Here is a 25,952-nt window from a genome sequence, read left to right as displayed (position 1 = left end):
ATTACAAAAAACAAAGAATCATCTTGAAAGGAATTCAAACAGAAGTGTATGAAGGAAAGGAAAAATGTTCTCCTTTATACTCATTGTCCCTCCCTTCATTCATCCTCCTTATTCTCACATTTGAGGGGTATAACCTCTTAGTAGTTTTGTGGATATTCTTCCAGATAAAGTCTGTATACATACCAGAGTAGCTATAGTTACATATATGTCGTGTATATATACAACTGCATCAACTCATTGTTTTTAAACAATGGCCTTATTTTTTGAAATGTACTTTATATATGGTGAAATATCCAGGTCTTAAATATATTACTCAACCAGTTTCGATGAATGGCCAGAAAGACATCAATCTTTTCTGTCATCTCAGCCCCTCTTCCTAGTCAACCTGCTCCCCCGCCAAGCAACTACTGATTAGATTTCTATCACTTTAGGTTGGTTTTGCCTTTTCTGTAATTTTTTACATATGGAATTTTATAGAATATACTTTTGGGGGGGTATTCGGCTTCTTTGACTCAGGACTAGGTAGGTAGATGGTTTTGAACATCCTTAGTTTTTTTTTTTTTTTTTTTAGCTGCATTGGGTCTTTGTTGCTGTGTGCAGTCTTTCTCTAGTGGTGGCGAGCAGGGGAAACTCTTCGTTGTGGCGTGCTGGCTTCTCATTGTGGTGGCTTCTCTTGTTGCAGAGCACAGGCTCTAGGCACGTGGGCTTCAGTAGTTGTGGTACACAGGCTCAATAGTTGTGGCTCGCGGGCTCTAGAGCACAGGCTCAGTAGTTGTGGCTCATGGGCTTAGTTGCTCCACGGCATGTGGGATCTTCCCAGACCAGGGCTTGAACCCGTGTCCCCTGCATTGGCAGGTGGATTCTTTACCACTGCACCACCAGGGTAGCCCCATCCTTAGTTTTTGTTTTTGTTGGTTTTTTTTAATAGCCTTAGTGAGATATAATTTATACTACCCAATTCACTTATTTAAAGTATACAATTCAGTGGCTTTTAGTGTATTCACAGTCATGCATGGATCACCACAATCAATTTTAGAACATTTTCATTATCCCCCAAAATAACCTATTTCATAGAAATAGGATCATATAAAACATGGTACTTTGTTAAGAGGTTTTTTTCATTTAACATAATGTTTTCAAGATTCATCCATGTTGTAGCATGTATCCTTCCTTCCTTCTTTCCTTCATTTCTTCCTTCTTTCCTGAATAATATTCCATTGTATGTATACAGCGCATTTTACTTACCCAATCACCATTTGATGGCCATTTGGGGTGTTTCCACTTTTTGGCTCTTGTGAATACAGCACATTTTACTTACCCAATCACCATTTGATGGCCATTTGGGGTGTTTCCACTTTTTGGCTCTTGTGAATAATGCTGATATAGTCATTAACATACAAGTTTTTTTGCATAGACATGTTTTAATTTCTCTTGGGTATACGCCTAGGAGTGGATTGCTGGGCCATATATTAACTCTGTGTTTAACTCTTAGAGGAATTGCCAGTGTATGAGAGGTCCAATTTCTCTACATTCTGACCAACACATTCTTATACAAGTGCTTTTTCTGGGTGTGAACATATATTTTTCATTTATCTTGGATAAATAGGAATTGAATTGCCTGTAGGGTAGGTGTATGTTTAATATTTTAACAATCTTCCAGTGAAAATAAGGGAATATTAGTTGCTCCACATCTTCTCCAACATTTGGTGTGTCAATTGTTTCATTTAGTCATTCTAATGATAGCTTTGTTCTTGTTCATTGTTACCCATTAAATGGCTCTATAATAACTGCTTTAACTTATTTTTGGATAATATTCTCTATATTACCTGAAATAGTAGCATTATCAATTACAATAACATTTTCAGGAAAATACTACTGTTCAGGAGAATTAATTGGCTTCTAGTTTTTCATCATTATAGTTATTGCTAAAGTAAACATACTTGACTGAACACAGATTTCTGAAAAATGTTATATAATCTATGAGCATGTCATATAACATTAAGCCTGTAATAACAATATGAAGAAGAATAAAGTTAAAAGTGAGGTGAGATTTTTTTTTATTCTAAGGGTTTGTGTTTAATTTTGGTAACTGTAGAGAGGAAACAGAATTTATCTTGTAGTTTGCCATTTATTTGCCTTTAATCTTTAGATTAAAGCATAGATGGAACATAGAGAAGAGGAATTAAAGTTCAGGATGTTTCATGATAGGATAAAAACTTCATACTTGGACCAATGTTGACGTCTGATGGGAAAAAGAAAAAACAAAACAAAGCAAAACAAAACCTCATACTTTGTCTAAAAAGAGTTCAGATTTCTAATTAAGGTAGATTACATCCTATAATACTGACAGTAGTTGGAAATAAGAGCACCTAAATACCATCGGTGAGGTTTATGATGTCATGGAGAACAAAGGAGGTGCCCGGAAGTTTAAAATAAAGGAAAAAACTTACTAAGTGGTCAGCCTCTATAATAATTTGAAAAACATACATTATTATAAGATATCTTTTTTTTCATATGAATTTGGAAAGGTAAAGGAACACAATTAGCAAATAAGGAAAATGTGAGTTGAAATGGGACAGTCTTGGAACTCTGTGAGAAAATAAATTGGTACTGTCTTTCTGGAGAGCAGTTTGGATAGTTTTGAAAGTGTGAGTGCCTACTTCAGTCTAAAGAAAGGAAGAGAGCTTCAACAATGTATTTTTTTAATTTAACATCTTTATTGGAGTATAATTGCTTTACAATGGTGTGTTAGTTTCTGCTTTATAACAAGGTGAATCAGCTATACATATACATATGTTCCCATATCTCTTCCCTCTTGCATCTCCCTCCCTCCCAGCCTCCCTATCCCACCCCTCTAGGTGGACACAAAGCACAGAGCTGATCTCCCTGTGCTATGCGGCCGCTTCCTACTAGCTATCTATTTTACGTTTGGTAGTGTATATATGTCCATGCCGCTCTTTCACTTTGTCACAGCTTACCCTTCCCCCTCCCCATATCCTCAAGTCCATTCTCTAGTAGGTCTGTGTCTTTATTCCCATCTTACCCCTAGGTTCTTCATGACCTTTCTTTTTTTTTCTTAGATTCCATATATATGTGTTAGCATACGGTATTTGTTTTTCTGTTTCTGACTTACTTCACTCTGTATGACAGACTCTAGGTCCATCCACCTCACTACAAATAACTCAATTTTGTTTCTTTTTATGGCTGAGTAATATTCCATTCAACAATGTATTTTTCAAGTGAAAAAAATTAGGTTACAAAATGACATGGTATAGATCTCATTTTTGTTTTAAAAATATAGTGCATTAAATATAATATATTTATATACGTAAAAAGGAATCTGGCAGACTACATACTAGTTTTTCCTGGGTAGATGATATGGAGTCTTTCCTCTGGTTTTCCTTATCTATGTCTGCTGGGTTTTGTTTGTTTGTTTTCTGTTCTGAGAATGTAATAAAGGCAAATAAATTTCCAATTAAAATTTAAAAACACAAACCCTAGGAAATATAAAAAAGAGGGGATATATGTGTATGTATAGCTGATTCACTTTGCTGTACAGCAGAAACTAACACAACATTGTAAAGCAACTATACACCAATAAAAATTAAAAAACAAAAAAAACCCCCAAAAACAAAAACACAAACCCTAATATTATGATTAAAAAGCAGAGTGATCAGCACAGTGAACATTGTGAAAACTATTCCCTCTGTGTGAAAATTCCAGTTAAGCTTTGAGAGGGGACAGAGGTCTTTGGGAAAGGGGAATGGGCTCTAGACTATAATAGGTATATATTTTTTGACTTTTTATTTGGATATCATTTTAAATTTATAAAAACATTGCAAAAATAGTACAAGAATTTCATTTTACCCTTTACCCAATATTCCCAAATGTTAACATCTTATATCACCATAGTTCCGTGATCAAAACCATATCATTGGACTTCCCTGGCTGTCCAGTGGTTAGGGCTCCGCGCTTCCACTGCAGGGGGCATGGGTTTGATCACTGGCCGGGGAATGAAGATCCCGCATGCCGGGCAGCATGACCAAAAAACCCAAAAACAAACTAGGTCATTAACATTGACACAATACTACTACCAATTCTAAAGACCTATTTCAAATTTGGCCAATTTCCCCACTAATGTTCTTTTTTCAGTGCAGGATTTAATTTTGATCCCTCATTGCATTTAGTTGTCAGGTCTCTTTAGTCTCCAAACTGTAGTAGTTCCTCAGTATTTTGAAGTCTTTTATGACTTTGGCACTTTTGAAGAATTCTGGTCAGTTGTTGTGTAGAATGTTCCTCAAGTTGGGTTTGTTTGATGCTCCCTCATGATTAAATTTAGGATATGTACTTTTGGCAAAAATCTACAGAAGCAGTGTACCTTTCTCAGATATCTTATCAGGTCTCATATTTGAGTTAACATCGTTCACTTGCCTTAACTGCAAATATCCTGTTTTCCATTATGTTTTTACCCACTAATTTTAGCATCCATAGGTAATTCTTTTTCTTTCTTTCTTATTTTCTTTCTTTTTCTTTCTTCCTTCCTTCCTTTCTTCCTTCCTTTCTTTCTTTCTTTCTTTTTCCTTTTCTTTCTTTCTTTCTTTCCTTCTTTCTGTCTTTCTTTCTTTCTTTCCTTCTTCCCTCTCTCCCTCCCTCCCTTCCTTCTTTCTTTCTTTCCTTCCTTATTTCTTTCTTTCTAGCTGTGCCGAGTGGTATGCGGGATCTTAGTTCCCTGACCAGGGATGGAACCCATGCCCCTGAATTGGGAGCTCAGAGTTTTAACCACTGGACCACCAAGGAAGTGCCCCATGGATAATTATTGCCTACAACAATTATTAATGTTGTGCTTACCAAGTGGTCATTTTCTATTTCCATCATTCCTCTCCATCTTTGCAGTGGGAATTCCACTGCAAAAAAGCACTATCCCTCTTCTCCAACTTATTTATTCATTCAATTATTTATTACATCAATATGGACTCACACTGTTTATTTTATTCTGTGGAGTATAATCCATCACTGCTAGATAAATGAAGGATTAAGGGAGACTTGCCCTGTTGGGTTCCAAGGAAAAAGTAGGACAGATGGGTGAGGGGTGGGACAAAATAGCACACTGGACTGTTTGCAGGTAGTTTCTTGTTACTTTGAGTACTTAAGCAGAGGTTGATGGATTGCTTAACAGAGGTAATGCAGAGATAGTTCATGCCTGGCATCACTCCATGCCCTTGAAGGTCTCTTCTAACCTTGAGATCCTCTCAGCAGCTTAAGCAGAAAACACAGATGGCCACTTTATAACTTACTTAGCCACTAAGCTTGTGCAGTAAGGGTTTTATATCAGAGCATGTTTAGCCCCTGGTGTATCTGTCCCATAATTAATAAAACCCAGCCGGCACCACAGGCAAAGGGTAAGGTGTGTAGAACTTCAATGTAAATAATCTAAAAATGCCAGACCTGACAGATTCCACTATTTTTTGTAGCTCAGTTCTCACTTCTTAGAACTAAACATTATGATGTGTAAGTTTAGCTCAAGGTGACTTTTTCTTGGGATGTGTAAAGGAGATTATTGCATTTGCTGGTATAGTTGTGTTTCCTAGTACCGAGTACATTGCTTTATGATTTGTTGTCTAATGCCACTTCAAATCCTTTTTCATCACTTCTTCAGAATTTCAGCTTTGGATTTATTCCCCTCCAGACATTTCCATATTTATCAGATGAATTCTATACTGGTCTTTATTTCCATGATACTTCCTTGAAGCAACATAATTATTTTAACAAAATTATTTTTCTTATTTTGTATTTATTTATTTATTTTACTAAAATCAAACTTTATTTTGATTGAAACATATTTTAAAATTATTTTTTTCCATTCTTCATTGAGGTATAATTGACACATAACACTATATAAGGTTAAGGTGTACACTGTGATGATTTGATATGTGTCTTTTTTTTTTAATTTATGGCTGTGTTGGGTCTTCCTTGCTGTGCGTGGGCTTTCTCTAGTTGTGTCGAGTGGGAGCTACTCTTTGTTGTGGTGTGCAGGCCTCTCATTGCGGTGGCTTCTCTTGCTGTGGAGCACGGGCTCTAGGTGTGCAGGCTTCAGTAGTTGTGGCTCCCGGGCTCTAGAGCACAGGCTCAGTAGTTGTGGCACATGGTCTTAGTTGTTCCACGGCATGTGGGATCTTGCCAGAGCAGGGCTCCAACCCATGTCTCCTGCATTGGCAGGCAGATTCTTAACCACTGCGCCTCCAGGGAATTCCTTGATATATGTGTATGTTGTGAAATGATGATCACATTTTTATGTTCTTTTGGAATGTCACTGAAATTTTCTTCCCTTTTAGTAGCTTTTAGCATTAGTCTCATTTATTACTGGCCCAAATTTTGCTCTTTGCTGTGTTTTTAAATTAATTGTTAGTTAAAAGGTCTTAGATATTATTTGAATCTCTACTAGCCAAGTACTGCTCACTCCTGGCAAGGGTCCTTTGTTTACCATATTTAATCCAGCTTTTAGTCCCTCTGATTGCTCATCCCCAAGCTTATTGGTTTGAATCAGTTTTACAAGTAAAATACCAAGAGACCTTGTTGGAATTGCTTCATTATCAATGCCCAAATGTATAACATCTGCTGAGGTATTTTCGTGCCTGGAGTCTTGTGTTCTCAAAACTCTTAGTAGTTTCCACGGTTGTCATCTCATTTGTTAGCAAGCATCAATGTGGTTTAAGAACAGGCCACAAAAGTCTAGCTCGCAGCTTTCCAGAGAGGTGCAGAATAGAGGTGATTTAGGGTCAGGTTGTAACTCTGTAATTTTTAAAAGAGAGGTGAGAAAAATTCAGTGTTAGCAAAAAGCCCACAGTGTTCACAGACTAGGAAACCATTTTGTTGCTATTTTTGTTTATTTTTATTAAAAGCCTTACACTCAGCTGTCAGTCGTTACAACCAAATTCAGTGTATGATATTAAAATTCAATGATATCCTATTTTATTGTATAACACCAGTCTTTTGGGAACTGTGAAATTCAGAATCTTCTTTCTGATTTATGACTTTATTCTTGTCTTCCTTTTCCTTTATTTGATTTATATTCCATGATGTTTAAGATGTTTATGAGGAATTAAAAAGTAATGGAGGCCCAGATTTGAATTTGTCTGTTTATAATTGTTAAAGAAATCCTTAAAAGGAAGGGGGGAAATGCAGTGCCCTCCTCTGTATGATTATAATGATTTCTAACTTTTTTTTATTTTTGGTAATGCCTACGTTTTTGTAATGCCTTCATTTTCATCTGTGGCATTTTGTTTGCATTATGAAGTACATGAAACAATGGTGGCAATTCATGTGCTGGTGTTTTATTTCAAATAATGTGAGTCCAAGCAGATGATATTCTAGACACTTATTAAGTATCTTTTCCTTTAATTGTGAATTTATTTGTTGTGGACTATTAGCCTCCTCCAACTCACCCAGCTGGACAGTATTAACAGTTGTCTAATATTCTTTCAGATCTTTAAAAAATTTTTATTTATTTATTTATTTGGTTGTGCTGGGTCTTAGTTGAGCAGGCGGGCTCCTTAGTTGCGGCTCATGAGCTCCTTAGTTGCAGCACGTGGGCTCCTTAGTTGTGACATGTGAACTCTTAGTTGTGGCATGCATGTGCAATATAGTTCCCTGACCAGGGATCAAACCCAGGCCCCCCTATATTGGGAGCTTGGAATCTTAACCACTGTGCCACCAGGGAGGTCCCTTTCAGATCTCCTTTGTTACATATATAAGTACATAAAGAGAATGGTATCGTACTATAATATATTTTGCCATATACTTTTTAAAACTTTTTTTGAGTTCTGAAATAATACATACAGAGTGTGTGTAAGATGTTTGTGTAGTTCAGAATTATTACAGGCACACTCAATCACCAGTCAAGTGGTTAAGGAATAGAATATTGCCAATACTGCAACCATCTGTGCATATCCTTCTACCATCTCATCATCCTACCAACCCCCAAGAGGAAGTTTCTCTCCTGCCCTTAGGATAATCATTTCTTTGTTCTTCTATATAAAGTTTTATCATTCCTGAATTCATCTTCGATAGTATAGTTCTTAAGGGTAAATTTCTATAGGATAAATACTTAGGAGGGAGATGGGCATGTAGTTTAAAAAAATTTTTTTTTCTCTTGCATAAAATTTTTATTTTTTTCTCATTACAAAAACAATCATGTTTATTATAAAGTTATTTGACATCATTATACAAATTAAACACTACAGAAATGTATGATATAAAAAAATGAAAGTAACCAGTAACTAATCCCATACCAAATAATATACATTTGGTTTATGTTCCTATGACTACACTAACATTTATTATTATTTTATAAAAATTAGATTGTATTATATTACTTCCTTGAGGCTTCATTCTTTTCATATTAATTTTATGTACTTCTTTTTGGGTCCCGGTAAGTAGATTTCTATCATAATTTTAATAGATTGAGAAATATGGATTTAAGAGTACTATTTAAAAACATAAAGGGAATCAGTCATAAAATTAAAGTAGAGTGTATGTCTTTTAAATTAATAGAGGAAAAGAGAAAAAAAAGAAAAGTAACCCATTTAGCAAAAAACCTGCCTGCACCAAACATGTATTATTACAATAAATGCTTATGAAATATAGTCCCATCTAAAAGAAATGCCACAGATTGTATAAATAAAACAAAATCTAAATTAAATGATATATTGTCCACAAGAGACACTCCTAAAAGCAACGTGAATTGAAACACAAAGGATGGGCAAAAAATATTCCAGAGAAATGTAAACAAAAATAGAATATACTTCTAGGTGTAAATTGAAAATTTTTGATAATTATTGCCCTCTAAATTTAAACTTGAGCCAAGAGCATCAAGTTTATCACCTCTAAATATTATCAATCTTTATTCTTTGTCAGTCTGACATTTTTAAGTGATTACATTATTTTCATTTTAAGATTATTACTGAGATTTTTTTTCAGCCTTATTGAGGTATAATTGACAAATAGAGGGAATTCCCTGGTGGTCCAGTGGTTAGGACTCTGTGTTTCCACTGCCGGGGGCGCAGGTTCAATCCTTGGTCAGTGAACTAGGATCCCACAAGCCAAGCAGCCGGGCCAAAAATAAATTGACAAATAGATTTGTAAGCTATTTAAAGTGAACATTGTGAAAATATTCCCTCCATTGAGTTAATTAGCACATCCATAACCTCACAGATTTACCTTTCTTAGTGAGAACATTTAAGTTCTACTGTCTTAGCAAATTTCAATTATACAGTACAGTGTTATCAACTAGAGTTACCATGTTATGCATTAGAACCTCAGACCTTATTCATCATATAACTGAAAGTTTGCACCCTTTTACCAACCGCTCCCTATTTCCCTCACCGCCCCCAGCTCCTGGCAATCACTTTTTTACTCTCTGTTTCTGTGAGTTTGCCTTTTTTGTTGTTTTTTTTTTAGATTTCACATATATGTGATACCATGCAATATTTATCTTTCTCTGTCTAATGTATTTCACTTAGCATAATGACATTAGGTTGATCCATGTTGTTGCAAATGACAGGATTTCCTTTTTAAAGACGATAAAATCCCATTGTATATATATCCCACATTTTCTTTACCCAGTACCCATTCATCAGTGGACAGACACTTAGGTTGTTTCCTTACCTTGGCTATTGTAAAGAATGCTGCTACTTCATTTGAGGCTCTATCTCATTGTGGGTTTTTTTTGTTTTTGTTTTTGTTTTGGCTGTGTTGGGTCTTTGTTGCTGCACATGGGCTTTCTCTAGTTGCAGTGAGAGGGGCTACTCTTCATCGTGGTGCACGGGCTTCTCGTTGTGGTGGCTTCTCCTGTTGTTGAGCACGGGCTCCAGGCGCGTGGGCTTCAGTAGTTGCAGCTCGAGGGCTCTAGAGCGCAGGCTCAGTAGTTGTGGCACACGGGGCTTAGTTGCTTTGCGGCATGTGGGATCTTCCCGGAGCAGGGCTCAAACCCGTGTCCCCTACATTGGCAGGTGGATTCTTAACCACTGCGCCACCAGGGATGTCCTCATTGTGGTTTTGATTTGTATTTCCTTGATGATTAATGATGATTAGCACATTTTCATGTACCTGTTGGCCATCTGTATGTCTTCTTGGGAAAAATGTCTATTTAGATCCTTAATTTTTATTTCTTTATTATTAATGGGAGGAAACTTTTTTTCATAGAAAGTTTATTAATACTGAAATTTGGTAGATGTGGTTTTCTGAAGTTTATTTCAATTTTTTGTGTAATTAGAATTTTTTCAACCTTTATAATAAAGGTAACAGATGCTGGTTGAAAAAAATAATAAAATAGCAAAGTGCTGAAAGATAAATATTCTCTGTTTTCTTTGTACCCTCCTCTCTATCTCATACTTCACAGCAGTAACCTCATGACTAGGTTATGTATTTTTTCAGATGTTTTAAATCTACACTTACATAGATACCTCTGTCCAGCACTCCCCACATACACATGGAGGACTGTATCACATGTAATTTTTCAGCTGTTCTTTTAATGCTATGTTTTGAACCTTTTGCCATATCAGTGCATGCTATTTTAATGGCTACCTAGAATTCCATTGTATAGACATATCATACCGTACTTCATTCACCCAGTCCTGTATTCTTTTGAAATATTTCTTATGACACATCTCAATCAAGCCTTACATAAATATTCTCATATTTTTTTTACTTTTAGTAAAGAAAAATCTAAAAATATTTTAAAATTATTACTTTTAATAAAAAGGGAAAGATAAAGAGAAATTTCCATCATTGTAAATTATCTACAGGAATAAGAGGAAAAAAGGACAACTCATGATGAGAATTTTGATTAGTGTGTAGTACCTATAAGCTTCATGACTCTGCCTGTAAGTGCTTATCTTGGTTTCTCTTCCTGACTTTCCAAAACTGAGTCATGCATTAATAGAGGAATTAGATGGAAAAAGACCAGAGCTGTGGTTAAGAAGAAGGGTGTTGTATCCAGACTCAGTGGTGGGTGACAAAGTTGATGCTAGATCCTGGAGACTGTTTTGCAAGAGGCAAGAAAAGAGCAGAACAAGTGCATCTAAAATAGCTTTTCCTAACCAATCCTGCTATTTAATGTGTCTGGTTCCAAAAGAGCCACATTCTGAAAAGATGTATTGGAAAAGTTGACATTTAGAAAAGAGAAGGACTCTATTCCTTTATTCTAAAATAATATTTACAAATGCAGAGTTGGCAAATCTCCCCAGATTAAGCCATTGTGCAATACCTGTTTCTTTTTATTTTAAAATCATTTGTGCATTTATTCATATTTTTATTCTTTAAGATAAACATCGAACTTTTTTTAAAAATCTAATTTTTATTTATTTATTTATTTATTTGGCTGTGTTGCGTCTTTGTGCATGCGGGCTTTCTCTAGTTGCGCTACTCTTCGTTGTGGTGCATGGGCTTCTCATCTCTGTGGCTTCTTTTGTTGCAGAGCACGTGCTCTAGGCACACGGGCTTCAGTAATTGTGGCTCACGGGCTCTAGAGCGCAGGATCAGTAGTTGTGGCACATGGGCTTAGTTGCTCTGCGACATGTGGGATCTTCCTGGACCAGGGCTCGAACCTATGTCCCCTGCATTGACAGGAGGATTTTTAACCACTGTGCCACCAGGTAAGTCCCAACATCCAACTTTTTAAATGAAAATTTTCAAGCGTAAAACAAGTTGAGAGGATAATGCAATGAACACCACAGTACCCATTATCTCAATTCAATAATTGTCTTTTGGTATGTGTATTAACCATTGGAAAGCTGTAGGTATCATCCTTAAGGTTAAATCTCTTAAGAACATTGTGCACAATCATACCATTATTACCATTTCCTACTATTATCTAATATCTAGCCTATATTTTGATTTCTTCCCAAAATAAAGCACACGTATTTGAGTCTAGAGGACAGCCACCAAGATCTGTCCTCTGGGGACTAAAGTCCAAAATGAGGAGACCGCATTGCAAACAAATGAGTAAGTGCAATCAATTGATGTGATAAATATCTGTGCAGAGATAGTACAGAAGGGAGTGATCAGTTTTATCTGAGTGAAGCAGAAGGATGACTTGATTCTACCAGCTGGGGATTGTTAAGAAATACTTGATTCCACTGGTCACCTTTCCTCTAGTTCTCTAGAGGTGAATTGGTGCTTTAGAGGCAAATTGGATGGGGCAGGGTTGAATGACCAAAGAGCTTTCTATGTTGAAGCTGCTACTTGAGAAAAGATGAAGCTGCTTAAAATAGCCTAGAGGAAGCAGGGCTGGGAGTAGGGCTGGTGTGGGGAATATTGTTGTACAAGATGGTCTGTAAACTTTGGCCAGGGCTAGAACTGGAGGCCTTGCTTTGCTTGCTGGACTGAAAAATGTGAATTTTGCTCTTGGGATTAGTGGTTCCCACTTTCCTTTACCAGGCTACTCTCTGAATCTTTATGGGGTTTTTAGCTTCAGACCTAAGGGAGCCATACAGGGGTTAGTTTAGAATCTGTGGTTTTCTAAAACCCACTTGGGTGATGTTGATGTTTAGCCAGGTGGTGTGGAATACAGCCTAAAACAATGAGATGTGCATTTAAAATGAATTCCATAAGTAACTGCATTGTCTAATTACTTGAAATTTGGATAGGACAACTGAGAAACTGACTTTGTGATTTTATTTTAATTAATTTCAAATTTAAAACTGAAGCAAAGTGAAATATTTTCCCATTAAATACAATTTTATTTTGGTACCACTACATTTTACTTTAACCATTGAATATTTAACACTGAATTGTGATTCATTAACTATAAAATATACACTAAATTTCATAGGTTTTATATAAAAAAGTAAAATATCTGATGATTTTTATAGTAATTCCATGTTGAAATACTGTGTTTGATATAGTGGCTTTAATAGAAATATATTAAAATTTATTTCACATGCTTCTTTGTACCTAAAGAAAATACCTCCTAAAAACTTTAAAATGATTTCTGTAGCCCACGTTGTATTTCCATTGGACAGTGCTTCCTTGGAAGAATATGAAGGTTTGGGAGTGCTACATTCTGGAAGCCAATCCCAATTCTGAGATTAATCTACTAAGGTACAAGATGAAAGATTAGGTTCTGAAAATGTTTGTTATCTAACACCCATTAGAATGTGAAGCCACTGCAATGAGAAGCTCACGATGCAGCAACGAAGACCCAATGCAGCCAAAGATAAATAAAAATAATAAAAAAAAAGAGCTGGTACCTTTTCTCTCCTATTAACCATAACTAGAGCATGTTATGGGTACTCCATAAATGTGTGTTGAATGAATGTACTGAGGCAGGGCAGTAGGAATGGGGAACGCAGGGATAAATGGAAGAGATTTTTAAGTAATAAGATCCATCGAACTTTGTAGCTGAATTTGGGTCTTGAACTAGGAGACTTCTTAGAAGACTCATGGATCATTAGGTGGATTTGGGGGTTAAAGCAGGCCCCAAGGACAAGGTAATTCATTAACTTTTAGATGTGGTTCCTTTTTTTTTTTTTAAGGTTACTTTCTTTTTTAAAAAATTTATACATTTTATTTATTCATTTTTGGCTGCATTGGGTCTTAGTTGCGTGCGGGCTTTCTCCAGTTGCGGCGAGCGGGGGCTACTCTTTGTTGCGGTGCATGGGCTTCTTATTGCGGTGGCTTCTCTTGTTGTGGAGCATGGGATCTAGGCTGTCTTCAGTAGTTGTGGCACACGGGCTCAGGAATTGTGGCTCATGGGCTTAGTTGCTCTGCTGCATGTGGGATCTTCCCATACCAGAGTTTGAATCCGTGTCCCCTTCAGGCAGATTCTTAACCACTGTGCCACCAAGAAAGCTCCAAGATGTGGTTCAGTTTTAATTGCCAGGTGAAGATGTCCAGTTGGTGGATGACTGAATTTGACATTCAGGAGAAATATCTTGTCTTGTTGTGAGAATTAACAGCAAATAAGCATAGGCTGAAGGGCAAGTATGTGGATAAACGGGCGATTGGAGATGAGGCAAAGGGAGACACTATCATTTATAAGTGGGCAGAGAAGCCAGCCAGGGAGACTGAAATGATGGGCAGAGAATTGAAGGGAGGATCTTAAGTGAGAAATGGTATCAAAAGATATTCTGCAAGTCCACTGAATTTGGTATTGGACTACACTGGTGAATCTTGGGTAGTTTCAGTGAGGTGGTGGGAGCAAAAGCCTAATTACAATGGGTTGAAGAGTGCAGGATAGATAGGGTGATTGCAATTTGGAGGAGTTCTTTGTAAAATAGGACAGTGAGGTAGGGTGGGAGCTAAATATTTCTGGAGGATTTCGTTTTCTTAAAATAGAAAATATTTAAATTTGTTATAGCCTGTGGGGAAGGAGGTAGATGGGAAAGATTTACAGATCTTTGGCTCCAGAATGTGCTCTGATTTTTCTGTTAGGAGTGTGTAAATACCTCTGTGCATATCATCACCAGCGAAGTGCTGAATAAATACTCAGTATTCTTGACGATTATATTCTTATTCTTAGAAAGTCTAAACTGAAATAGACATATTTTCTTCAAAGGAACACCTTGGAGGAAGGGAGTAGGGACCCAAGGCCACATAGGTGGTGTGGAAAGAACTAAAAGCTGAAACCAGTCTTGGTGCCTTGTAGGATCATGAATTAACTAGTTATCTGATGGCCTTCTGGAGGGAGTTAGGTGAGGCAAGGTCCTTGAATATTATCTTTGATTGAGGGAGCATTCCAGGTGGGGTGACTTGATAGAAGCCAAACCCTAATGGAAAACAGGATTACAAATCTCCTAAAATCTTGAGGAGCATTTAAGTGCCATTAACAAACAAACAAAAAAAAAAGAGAGAGAAAGAAAAAAAAGTGCATATAAACTGCATTTGTAAAGAACTAGTGTGATTGAATTAAATAATCTGTAATTTGTATGTCATTCTTTTGTTTTTTAAATTAATATGGCAATTCATATTGGGGTACTAATTAATACCAAGAAGTTTTCAACGAATTTTAGTCTCCTAGTTATATGAAACTAACAATTTTCTTAACTACTTTAAGTTAATTTCTTTTTTTTTAAACATCTTTATTGGAGTATAATTGCTTTACAATGGTGTGGTAGTTTCTGTTGTATAACAAAGTGAATCAGCTATACATATACATATGTCATCATATCTCCTCCCTCTTGCGTCTCCCTCCCTCCAACCCTCCCTATCCCACCCCTCTAGGTGAACACAAAGCACCGAGCTGATTTCCCTGTGCTATACAACTGCTTCCCACCAGCTATCTATTTTACATTTGGTAGTGTATATATGTCCATGCCACTCTCTCACTTCGTCCCAGCTTACCCTTCACCCTCCCCGTGTCCTCATGTTCATTCTCTGCCTCTGTGTCTTTATTCCTGTCTTGTCCCTAGGTTCTTCAGAACCTTTTTTTTTTAAGATTACATATACATGTGTTAGCTTATGGTATTCGTTTTTCTCTTTCTGACTTACTTCACTCTGTATGACATTCTCTAGGTCCATCCACTTCACTACAATTAACTCAATTTCGTTTCTTTTTATGGCTAACATTCCATTGTATATATGTGCCACATCTTGTTTATCCATTCATCTGTCGATGGACAATTAGGTTGATTCCATATCCTGGCTATTGTAAATAGAGCTGCAATGAACATTGTGGTACATGACTCTTTGAATTATGGTTTTCTCAGGGTATATGCCCAGTAGTGGGATTGCTGGGTCGTGTGGTAGTTCTATTTTTAGTTTTTTAAGGAACCTCCATACTGTTCTCCATAGTGGCTGTATCCATTTACATTCCCATCAACAGTGCAAGAGGGTTTCCTTTTCTCCACACCCTCTCCAGCATTTATTGTTTGTAGATTTTTTGATGATGGCCATTCTGACCAGTGTGAGGTGATACCTCATTGTAGTTTTGATTTGCATTTCTCTAATGATTAGTGATGTTGAGCATCCTTTCATGTGTTTGTTGGCAGTCTGTATATCTTCTTTGGGGAAATGTCTATTTAGGTCTTCTGCCCATTTTTTGATTGGTTTGTTTGTTTTTTTGATATCGAGCTTCATGAGCTGCTTGTATATTTTGGAGATTAATCCTTTGTCAGTTGATTCATTTGCAAATATTTTCTCCCATTCTGAGAGTTGTCTTTTCATCTTGTTTATGGTTTCCTTTGCTGTGCAAAGCTTTTAAGTTTCATTAGGTCCCATTTGTTTATTTTTGTTTTTATTTCCATTTCTCTAGGAGGTGGGTCAAAAAGGATCTTGCTGTGATTTACGTCATACAGTGTTCCGCCTATGTTTTCCTCTAAGAGTTTTATAGTGTCTGGCCTTGCATTTAGGACTTTAATCCATTTTGAGTTTATTTTTGTGTATCGTGTTAGGGAGTGTTCTAATTTCATTCTTTTACATGTAGCTGTTCAGTTTTCCCAGCACCACTTATTGAAGAGGCTGTCTTTTCTCCATTATATAGTCTTGCCTCCTTTATCAAAGATAAGGTGACCATATGTGTGGGGGTTTATCTCTGGTCTTTCTATCCTGTTTCATTGATCTATATTTCTGTTTTTGTGCCAGTACCATACTGTCTTGATTACGGTAGCTTTGTAGTATAGTCTGAAGTCAGGGACCCTGATTCTTCCAGCTGCGTTTTTCTTTCTCAAGATTGCTTTGGCTATTTGGGGTCTTTTGTGTTTCCATACAAATTGTGAAAGTTTTTGTTCTAGTTCTGTGAAAAATGCCATTGGTAGTTTGACAGGGATTGCACTGAGTCTGTAGATTGCTTTGGGTAGTAGAGTCATTTTCACAATGTTGATTGTTCCAATCCAAGAACATGGTATACCTCTCCATCTGTTTGTATCATCTTTAATTACTTTCATCAGTGTCTTACTGTTTTCTACATACAAGTCTTTTGTCTCCTTAGGTAGGTTTATTCCTAGATATTTTATTCTTTTTGTTGCAATGGTAAATGGAAGTGTTTCCTTAATTTCTCTATCAGATTTTTCATCATTAGTGTATAGGAATGCAAGAGATTTCTGTGCATTAATTTTGTATCCTGATGCTTTACCAAATTCATTGATTAGCTCTAGTAGCTTTTGGTAGCATCTTTAGGATTCTCTATGTATAGTATCATGTCATCTGCAAACAGTGACAATTTTACTTCTTCTTTTCTGATTTGGATTTCTTTTATTTATTTTTCTTCTCCAATTGCTGTGGCTAGTACTTCCAAAACTATGTTGAATAATAGTGGTGAGAGTGGCAACCTTGTCTTTTTCCTGATCTTTGTGGAAATGGTTTCAGTTTTTCACAGTTGAGAATGATGTTCGCTGTGGGTTTGTCATATATGGCCTTTATTATGTTGAGGTAAGTTCCCTCTATGCCTACTTTCTGGAGGGTTTTTATCATAAATGGGTGTTGAATTTTGTCAAAAGCTTTTTCTGCATCTATTGAGATGATCATATGGTTTTTCTCCTTAAATTTGTTAATATGGTTTATCACATTGATTGATTTGCATATAGTGAAGAATCCTTGCATTCCTGGGATAAACCTCACTTGATCATGGTGTATGATCCTTTTAATGTGCTATTGGATTCTGTTTGCTAGTATTTTGTTGAGGATTTTTTTTTTTTTTTTTTTTTTTTGCGGTACGCGGGCCTCTCACTGTTGTGGCCTCTCCCATTGCGGAGCACAGGCTCCGGACACGCAGGCTCAGTGGCCATGGCTCACGGGCCCAGCTACTCCGTGGCATGTGGGATCTTCCCGGACCGGGGCAGGAACCCGTGTCCCCTGCATCGGCAGGCGGACTCTCAACCACTGTGCCACCAGGGAAGTCCTTTATTGAGGATTTTTGTATCTTTGTTCATCAGTGATAGTGGCCTGTAGTTTTCTTTTTTTGTGACATCTTTGTCTGGTTTTGGTATCAGGGTGATGGTGGCCTCGTAGAATGAGTTTGGGAGTGTTCCTCCCTCTGCTATATTTTGGAAGAGATTGAGAAGGATAGGTGTTAGCTTTTCTCTCAATGTTTGATAGAATTCACCCGTGAAGCCATCTGGTCCTGGGCTTTTGTTTGTTGGAAGATTTTTAATCACAGTTTCAATTTCAGTGCTTGTGATTGGTCTGTTTATATTTTCTGTTTCTTCCTGGTTCAGTTTCAGAAGTTTGTGCTTTTCTAAGAACTTGTCCATTTCTTCCAGGTTGTCCATTTTATTGGCATACAGTTGCTTGTAGTAACCTCTCATGATCCTTTGTATTTTTGCAGTGTCAGAAACTAACAATTTTGAGGAAAAAGTTATGCTAGAAGGTAAAACATCTCAGGGTTATCCAGAAGTAAAGAGGGTTATAAGCCAAGGAACATTTGCGGGAGGAAATAGACAGTGACCTCCGACTGCTTCCTTAAGAAATAGATTCTAAATTGTGTTCCAATTTCACTCCTTCCTGTAATAACTTTGTGTGAACCCAGCGTGCATATACTGAATTTGGAGATTAAGTTATGATATTTTGAATAGCAATGTTTTACTACTACAACTCACAAACAGATGAATAAAAGTAGGCCTAAGATAAAAACAGATACTGTATGTTAATGCATATATATGGAAGTTTAAAAATTCGTACTGATTAACCTAGTGGCAGGGCAGGAATAAAGACACACATGTAGAGAACGGAATTGAGGGCACAGGGAGGGAAAGGGAAGCTGGGATGAAGTGAGAGAGTAGCATTGACATATATACACTACCAAATGTATAATGGATGGCTAGTGGGAAACTGCTACATAGCACAAGGAGATCAACTTGTTTTGGGAGGACCTAGAGGGATCGGATAGGGAGGGTGGGAGGGAAGCTCAAGAGGGAGGGCATATGGGGATATATGTATACATATAGCTGATTCACTTTGTCATACAGCAGAAACTAAGACAACATTGTAAAGCAATTATAGTCCAATGAAGATGTGAAGAAAAAAAAAAAGTAGGCCAGTCAGTTCAGAAAGATAATTCCCACAATCTAACAAAGGAAACTTCCATAGGAACTGTGTTGTTCTTTTTAGTTCTAAGCATCTATGGCAATCTTAGTTCAGTAAGCATTAGTAAATATTAGTAAGTAAAGGAATTTGTTTTAAATGTTCATACTTACTTGCTGCTGACAGGATTATTTTTAGGACAGTGCATTTGGTTAAACACTAGGACCTTGTGACTAACACTAGGACCTCTCTAAAGAGACATTTGGTTTGAATTTTGGCTCAGAGCATTGATCTGACTTTGGCTAGTGACTTAACCTTATCAGAACCTTCCTTGTTTGAAGACTGGAGAAGTGAATACTTTTTGTTTTTTTTGGCTGTGCCACACAGCTTGTGGGATCTCAGTTCCCCAACCAAGAATTGAACCTGGCCCCTGGCAGTGAGAGCACCAAGTCCTAAGCACTGTACCGCCAGGGAATTCCTGTAAATACATTTATCTCAGTAGGAAAATTAAATGAGATAATTAATATAAAGTGCTTATAATGATGCCTGGCAATCAGTACATCCTCAATACATAAGTAATAGCTATTAATAGATATTCTTTTCTTAATTGTGGATTTGAGATTGGAATTACTGAGTTTTTGCCATATATTGAAGGACATGTGGAAAAAAAACTACCTAATATGTATTTTTCCCTTAAATAGTTCATTTCTACACATAAGATCCAACACTTATAAATGTGTATAAATAAGTTGTTTGATTTAATCCCCACAAAAAAACCTTTTCAGTAAGTGCTATTACTAATCTTGATTTATCTTTTATAAATTTATTTTTTATTGAAGTAGAGTTGAATTACAATGTTCTGTTAATTACTGCTGTACAGCAGAGTGACTCAGTTATACATATATATACATTCGTTTTCATATTCTTTACCATTACAGTTTATCACAAGATATTGAATATAGATAGCTCCCTGTGCTATACAGTAGGGATTTATCTTTTTTTAAATAATTTTTAAATCCTGAGAAATTATTATTTTTTTTTTAAATTGAAGTATAGTTGATTTATAATATCGTGTTACTTTTAGGTGTACAGCACAGCAATTCAGGTATATATATATATGTGTGTGTGTGTGTGAATATATATATACCACACACAGATATTCTTTTTCAGATTCTTTTACCTTATAGGTTATTAAAAAATCTTGAGTATAATTCTGTGTGCTATACAGTAGGTCTTTGTTGGTTATCTATTTTATGTATAGTAGTGTGTATAAGTTAATCCCATAGTCTTGATTTATCTTAAGGAAACTGAGGCTCAATGAGCAAGGACTCGCTCTATGCCATGTGGTTGGTAAGCAGTGGGAGAGTCACCAGTTTGATTCCAGTAAAGCTCACATTATTAAAAATATATGAAACAGTTAAGGTACATAAAAAGTGTAAAGAATAATAAGTGGGGACTTCCCTGGAGGTCCAGTGGTTAAAACTCCGTACTTTCAATGCAGGGGGCGTGAGTTTGATCCCTGGCCGGGGAACCGTGATCCCACATGCCGTGAGGTGTGGCCAAAAAAAAAAAAAAAAGCACTGAACATGAGAGTTGGTTATTAACTTTAAGCATGGATAGGATTGTTCATGAAAAGTGCAAAGAACAAAAAGTCAGTGGGTTTTGACTTAGAATCCTCTAAGTAATGGGCTCAGAGGGACACACCCACAACCAAGGGACAGACACGCGAGAGTGAGGCTCCAGGGGAGACCTAGATTATAGTTTCAGTTGAGAATCTCCTTGGGGATCCACAAAAGAGCAGGTTAGGTCTATAATATTTAAGGAATGATTGGATTTGGCAGTTGAGAACTCATTTATAACCTTGGGGGATAACTACTTAAGATATTTGAATCAGGAGGGAATTTGATGGGATGATAGCTTGAGGCAGATTTGGGGTCTGACAGGCTTTTTGTTGTTACATGAATTAACCCATTTATTGTAGGCTAGCAATGTTACCAGTGGTGGACCTTCCACTGGTCTTACAGTTCCTTCAGTCAGATTTTACCGCGATGGTAGGAGCGGTACTGTAGGTCTAGGCATCACCTGCAAGCTTTTCAGGAACCATGGCTCCAGATCCCCAAAGCTCATCTCTTCATTTTGGTTTTGCCACCAGAGAAGCAAGTGTACTTGGCGTGCTGGCTGATTTCAGTTTTCTTCACCGTATTTCCTGAGGGAGGCAGCATAATGGGCCCGTATTTACCGACAATCCTGACCTTAGCGCTTTTAGCATTGTCACCACAAACTAGGTTCGAGCCCAGAGAGAGGGTTTTTATCTTTTTGACTGGGAATAAATTATACTGACTCTTAGCTCCAGAGGAAGAGGTCTAGGACAAGGTCAGCTGTGACTAGAGAGGTTTAGCTCTTAGGTCAGTTTTGTATACATTTGGAACTAATCTGCAATTAACTTTTTTTTTTTTTTTTTTTTTTCCGGTATGCGGGCCTCTCACTGTTGTGGCCTCTCCCATTGCGGAGCACAGGCTCCGGACGTGGGCTCGTGGGCTCGTGGGCTCGCGGGCCTAGCCACTCCGCGGCATGTGGGATCTTCCCGGACTCGGGCACGAACCCGTGTCCCCTGCATCGGCAGGCGGGCTCTCAACCACTGCGTCACCAGGGAAGCCCCTAACTTGGTTTTTAATTAAATAGAAGTTGTCCCTCCCTTTAGTAACTCTCCTCCTTTGCCCCACCCCCAAGTTAAAGGAATTACTTTGGATACTAAGACCCTGTGGCCAAATGAGGGTGGAGTTTTTGTTTGGGGATAAGAATAAAAACTTTAGAAAAGCTGCCTGGATCTGGTGTCTGGATCTGACTGAGAGAATTGAGAAACATTTGAAGTTTCTGCCATGGCTCCTATTCGGCGCAAGCTTGGAAAAGCCGTAAGGCCGTATGGCAATGAGGTAGGGCAGGTGGGGATGCATGCATGACCTAGTTCCTTAGACTCCCCCTCTCCTGGCTGACCCAGCCCTGCCTTTCTGTGGCCTTTGAACCCCTCACCGGGTGGCTCTAGGCAAACTGGAGAAACAGAGATCAGAGGCAAAGCTCAGAGAATGTTAGGGCTACAAAACTTGGTCAGGCAGGTATTCCCTTTTTATGCCTAAAAAAAGGAAAAAGAGAGCTTAATGGCTAGGATTCTGGAGTAGGTAATTTCACTGCTATAGGAAAATAAGGTAGCTTTTTGCAGGTCCCCTTTGAAGGAGGATATTTTTGGTGTATGTGTGTTAAATGTTTATTTTAGAATCTCCTTAGGAGGATCTTTGATGAGTAGCTGGTTCATCTTTACTTTTGACTTAAATTTGGTTTTGTTATCAAGCCGTTGTGGTGAGCATTGTATGGTGGTAGGTTGCAGATCAGGGCTGACCTCCATGCTTCTTTTTAGGGAATATGGGCGGCAAAATACAGTATCAGGCATGATTGTGTCATCTTACAGTCAAAATTAATGGAGGCCCCAGCGGTCCTCCCTCAAAATTTTCTCCAAGCTCTCAATTTTCAGGTTGAGAACGTAGATTTTGAAGGTGTCACTTCTGATTAGGAATAAATGCGCTGTGGGCTGCTCCTCCTGTTCTACATGTTTTTTAAATTGTTTTTTACTCTGAGGGGGTTTATATTGGTGTGGGGGCGTGGTGAAAAAATCTTAGATATTACAAGGTGGCCACAGTACGTAAACAGATACCCACAATATCTGTGGTATTAAGATCTCACGGGGGGCTTCCCTGGTGGCGCAGTGGTTGAGAGTCCGCCTGCCGATGCAGGGGACACGGGTTCATGCCCTGGTCCGGGAAGATCCCACATGCCGCGGAGTGACTAGGCCCGTGAGCCATGGACGCTGAGCCTGCGGCGTCCGGAGCCTGTGCTCCGCAACAGAAGAGGCCACAACAGTGAGAGGCCCGCGTACCGCAAAAAAAAAAAAAAAATCTCACGGGGAGGGCTATTAGGGAAAAAAATGTTTTAAAAGACTCCTGCAGGGACTTTCCTGGCGGTCCAGTGATTAAGACTCAGCGCTTCCACTGCGGGGCGGGGGTGGCCGGGTGGGGTGTTAGATCCCTGGTTGGGGAACTAAGATCCCACATGCCCACGGGGCAGCCAAAAAAATTAAAAAAAACTCAAAGACTCCTGCAGTAAGGGATGAAAAAAAATGAAAAGAAAGTTGAGAAACACACTGATCTACCTGTGTAGTAAAGGTCATAGTCTTGTAGGACCACGTCTCTGAACATGCTTTGAAAGTCTTTATTTTTTCATGTGATCTGGGTACCTGTTTCTTGATACAGGACACGCAGCATGTAAGGAATGTGAGTGTGTGTTGGGAGGAGCTACAGTCAGATCCGGTCCATAGGGCAGGGTCATTTCAGAATAAAATACCCCTTTGCTCAGTGTCATTTGAGCTCCTTCAAGAGTGGGTGTAAGAGTATCCTGATGATAGGAATGTGGAAAAATGACAAGATGGAGGGGGCCTGTGAACTATTGGACCCAGATCTGATCTAAGGAGTTCAACATTCCTGTTAGTTCAGAGTGCGAACAACCTATAATCTTGAAATGGGTATAGAGTGGAAGACAGACAACTAGGGGACTTTTAATCACTTACTGTCTTGTAAACTGTACCCTTGGGCCCTTTTGGAGTAGCAGAGGACCGCAGTGGGACTGGAGGGGGAGGGGGGTTGGTGGAGGAGGAGAAGAGACACAAACAGAGGTGGGTAGGTGGCATGAGTTTGGTGTCCCCAGAGTGTACATGAAATTTGAGGGGATAAAACAGCCACTATTCCAATATTCTTGAAACACTTCACTTCAGAGAGTTGGCTTCTCTTTAGAGATAAATGTTAACAATAATAATTTGAGATTCAAGATGGATGTTCAGGAAATACACTATACCGAAGCAGATTAAATGTCAATAATTCTTCATTAAAAAAATGTAGGGCTTCCCTGGTGGCGCAGTGGTTGAGAGTCCGCCTGCCGATGCAGGGGACACGGGTTCGTGCCCCGATCCCGGAAGATCCCACATGCCGCGGAGCGGCTGGGCCCGCGAGCCATGGCCACGGAGCCTGTGTGTCCGGAGCCTGTGCTCCGCAACGGGAGAGGCCACAGCAGTGAGAGGCCCGCGTACAGCAAAAAAAAAAAAAAAAAAAAAAAAAAAAAATGTAGTATTTTGGATTAGTGCTCTCAGTGGTGTCATGGAGACAGCTCCTTCCAGCTCACTAGTTGTGTGCATTTCTTCCTAACTCTTGCTCAGGTGGTCACACTGATAGTTTACAATCTACCGTGGTGGGTGTATTTACACCACAAAAATTGGCCAACCCTACAAAACAGGGCTTTCTCCCTACCACTTCCCAAGTTGATTGTTAAACATTTATCAGAATACCACTGAGTACTGTTTCTATAATACAAATGTTGACAGTTGTATGTACCCTTCCTGAAATACCTTAAACAAATATTAGCAAATACATATGTACTCTGCACTCTTCCTTTTGCTCTAATTTGTTTGTAATTTGATACTACATAAACTATTCTGCATTTAGGTTTTTTCACTTAATTGTACCCTAGAAACCTTTCCATAGAGTGCTTTGTCAATTTTGGTTTAATTTTAAAGGAAACATATTAAAAAGTCCAAACAGTGTTTAATCAGATCTGGGTCTAAATAGTTCCCAGGCTCCCTTGCTGTTTTCTCACTGTTAGGTATTGCTCCTAAACTCTTCCTATTCAGCATTAGTTTCTTTTGTATTCTTCCATAGTTTCTTTTTTTTTTTTTTTTGGCCGAGTTTTATGGTTTTATTAACACAAACTAAATGTGTACATGAGCTGTCTATTCATTTTCTTCGCTGAGCAACCTGGAGTTGGGATTGGTGATTCTGATGACCAGCTGGGCTGCTCTTTCCACAATTGCTTTTTGGTTCTTGGAGGAGAGGTTGTGAGCAATCTCAGCATAGTAAGCTTTGTTGCACATCAGCCTCACTTCAAGCTCCTTGACCAGGTGGACCAGGAACTTACAGAAGCTGCTGGGCAGCATGTGCTTTGTTTTCTTGTTGCTCCTGTTACTGATGTTGGGCATCAAGATCTGGCCCTTGAATCTCCTGCACACCCTGTTGTCAGTGCCTCTGGGTTTCCACCAGTGCCGCTTAGTTTTGACATATTGGTCTGACTGGTGCCGGATGAATTTCTTGGTCCTCTTTTTGATGATCTTGGGCTTCACGGGGGGTCTGAGGGCAGCCATGATGCCGAGTTGGAGACGGCTGCCACCTCTGAAGGCAGTGCTTAGGAAGAGCTGTATTCTTCCAGAGTTTCTTTATGCAAATATGAATGTGTATATTATTTCTTTTTATACAAAAAGAAATATTTCATATACAAGTACTATATATATATATATATATTTTTTTTTTTTTTTTTTTTTTTTTTTGCGGTATGCGGGCCTCTCACTCTTGTGGCCTCTCCCTTTGCGGAGCACAGGCTCCGGACGCGCAGGCTCAGCGGCCATGGCTCACGGGCCCAGCCGCTCCGCGGCATGTGGGATCTTCCCAGACTGGGACACAAACCCGTGTCCCCTGCATCGGCAGGCGGACTCTCAACCACTGCGACACCAGGGAAGCCCCGAAGTACTATATTTTTTAAAACATATTTTGGACATCTTTGCCTATTAGCTCTGGAACTTTTTATCATCCTTTTATTTATTTATTTATTTGTTTATATTTGGCTGCGTTGGGTCTTGTTGCTGCGCGCAGGCTTTCTCTAGTTGGGGCTAGCGGGGGCTACTCTTCATTGCGGTTCACGGCCTTCTCATTGCGGTGGCTTCTCTTGTTGCAGAGCACGGGCTCTAGGTGCATGGGCTTCAGTAGTTGTGGCACACAGGCTTCAGTAGTTGTGGCACGCGGGCACAGTATTTGTGGTTCATGGGCTGTAGAGTGCAGGCTCAGTAGTTGTGGCCCACAGGCTTAGTTGCTCTGCGGCATGTGGGATCTTCCCAGAGCAGGGCTGGAACC

At 38.5% G+C, this 25,952-nt stretch overlaps 2 protein-coding genes across 5 annotated transcripts in view; one reads left to right on the top strand and one right to left on the bottom strand.

Moving 5' to 3' along the window:
- The window catches only part of TET1 (tet methylcytosine dioxygenase 1), a 134,745-nt gene that overhangs the window by 49,889 nt on the left and 58,904 nt on the right, over positions 1 to 25,952 (top strand). The window lies entirely within an intron of this gene.
- Positions 24,782 to 25,205, bottom strand: LOC132485733 (large ribosomal subunit protein eL32-like). Its single transcript, XM_060092323.1, has one exon. The coding sequence runs from the start codon at positions 25,187 to 25,189 to the stop codon at positions 24,782 to 24,784; it is 408 nt and encodes a 135-aa protein (XP_059948306.1). The 5' UTR covers positions 25,190 to 25,205.

Source organism: Mesoplodon densirostris, chromosome 1 (assembly GCF_025265405.1).
Source record: "Mesoplodon densirostris isolate mMesDen1 chromosome 1, mMesDen1 primary haplotype, whole genome shotgun sequence".
NCBI classification, from domain to species: Eukaryota; Metazoa; Chordata; class Mammalia; order Artiodactyla; family Ziphiidae; genus Mesoplodon; species Mesoplodon densirostris.
Note: the sequence above shows the minus strand (reverse complement) of the source record. Positions and strands in the feature narration are given on the sequence as shown.

Excerpts from the sequence above, each read along its gene's own strand:
- LOC132485733 (XM_060092323.1), bottom strand. The coding sequence starts at position 25,189 with ATGGCTGCCCTCAGACCCCCCGTGAAGCCCAAGATCATCAAAAAGAGG.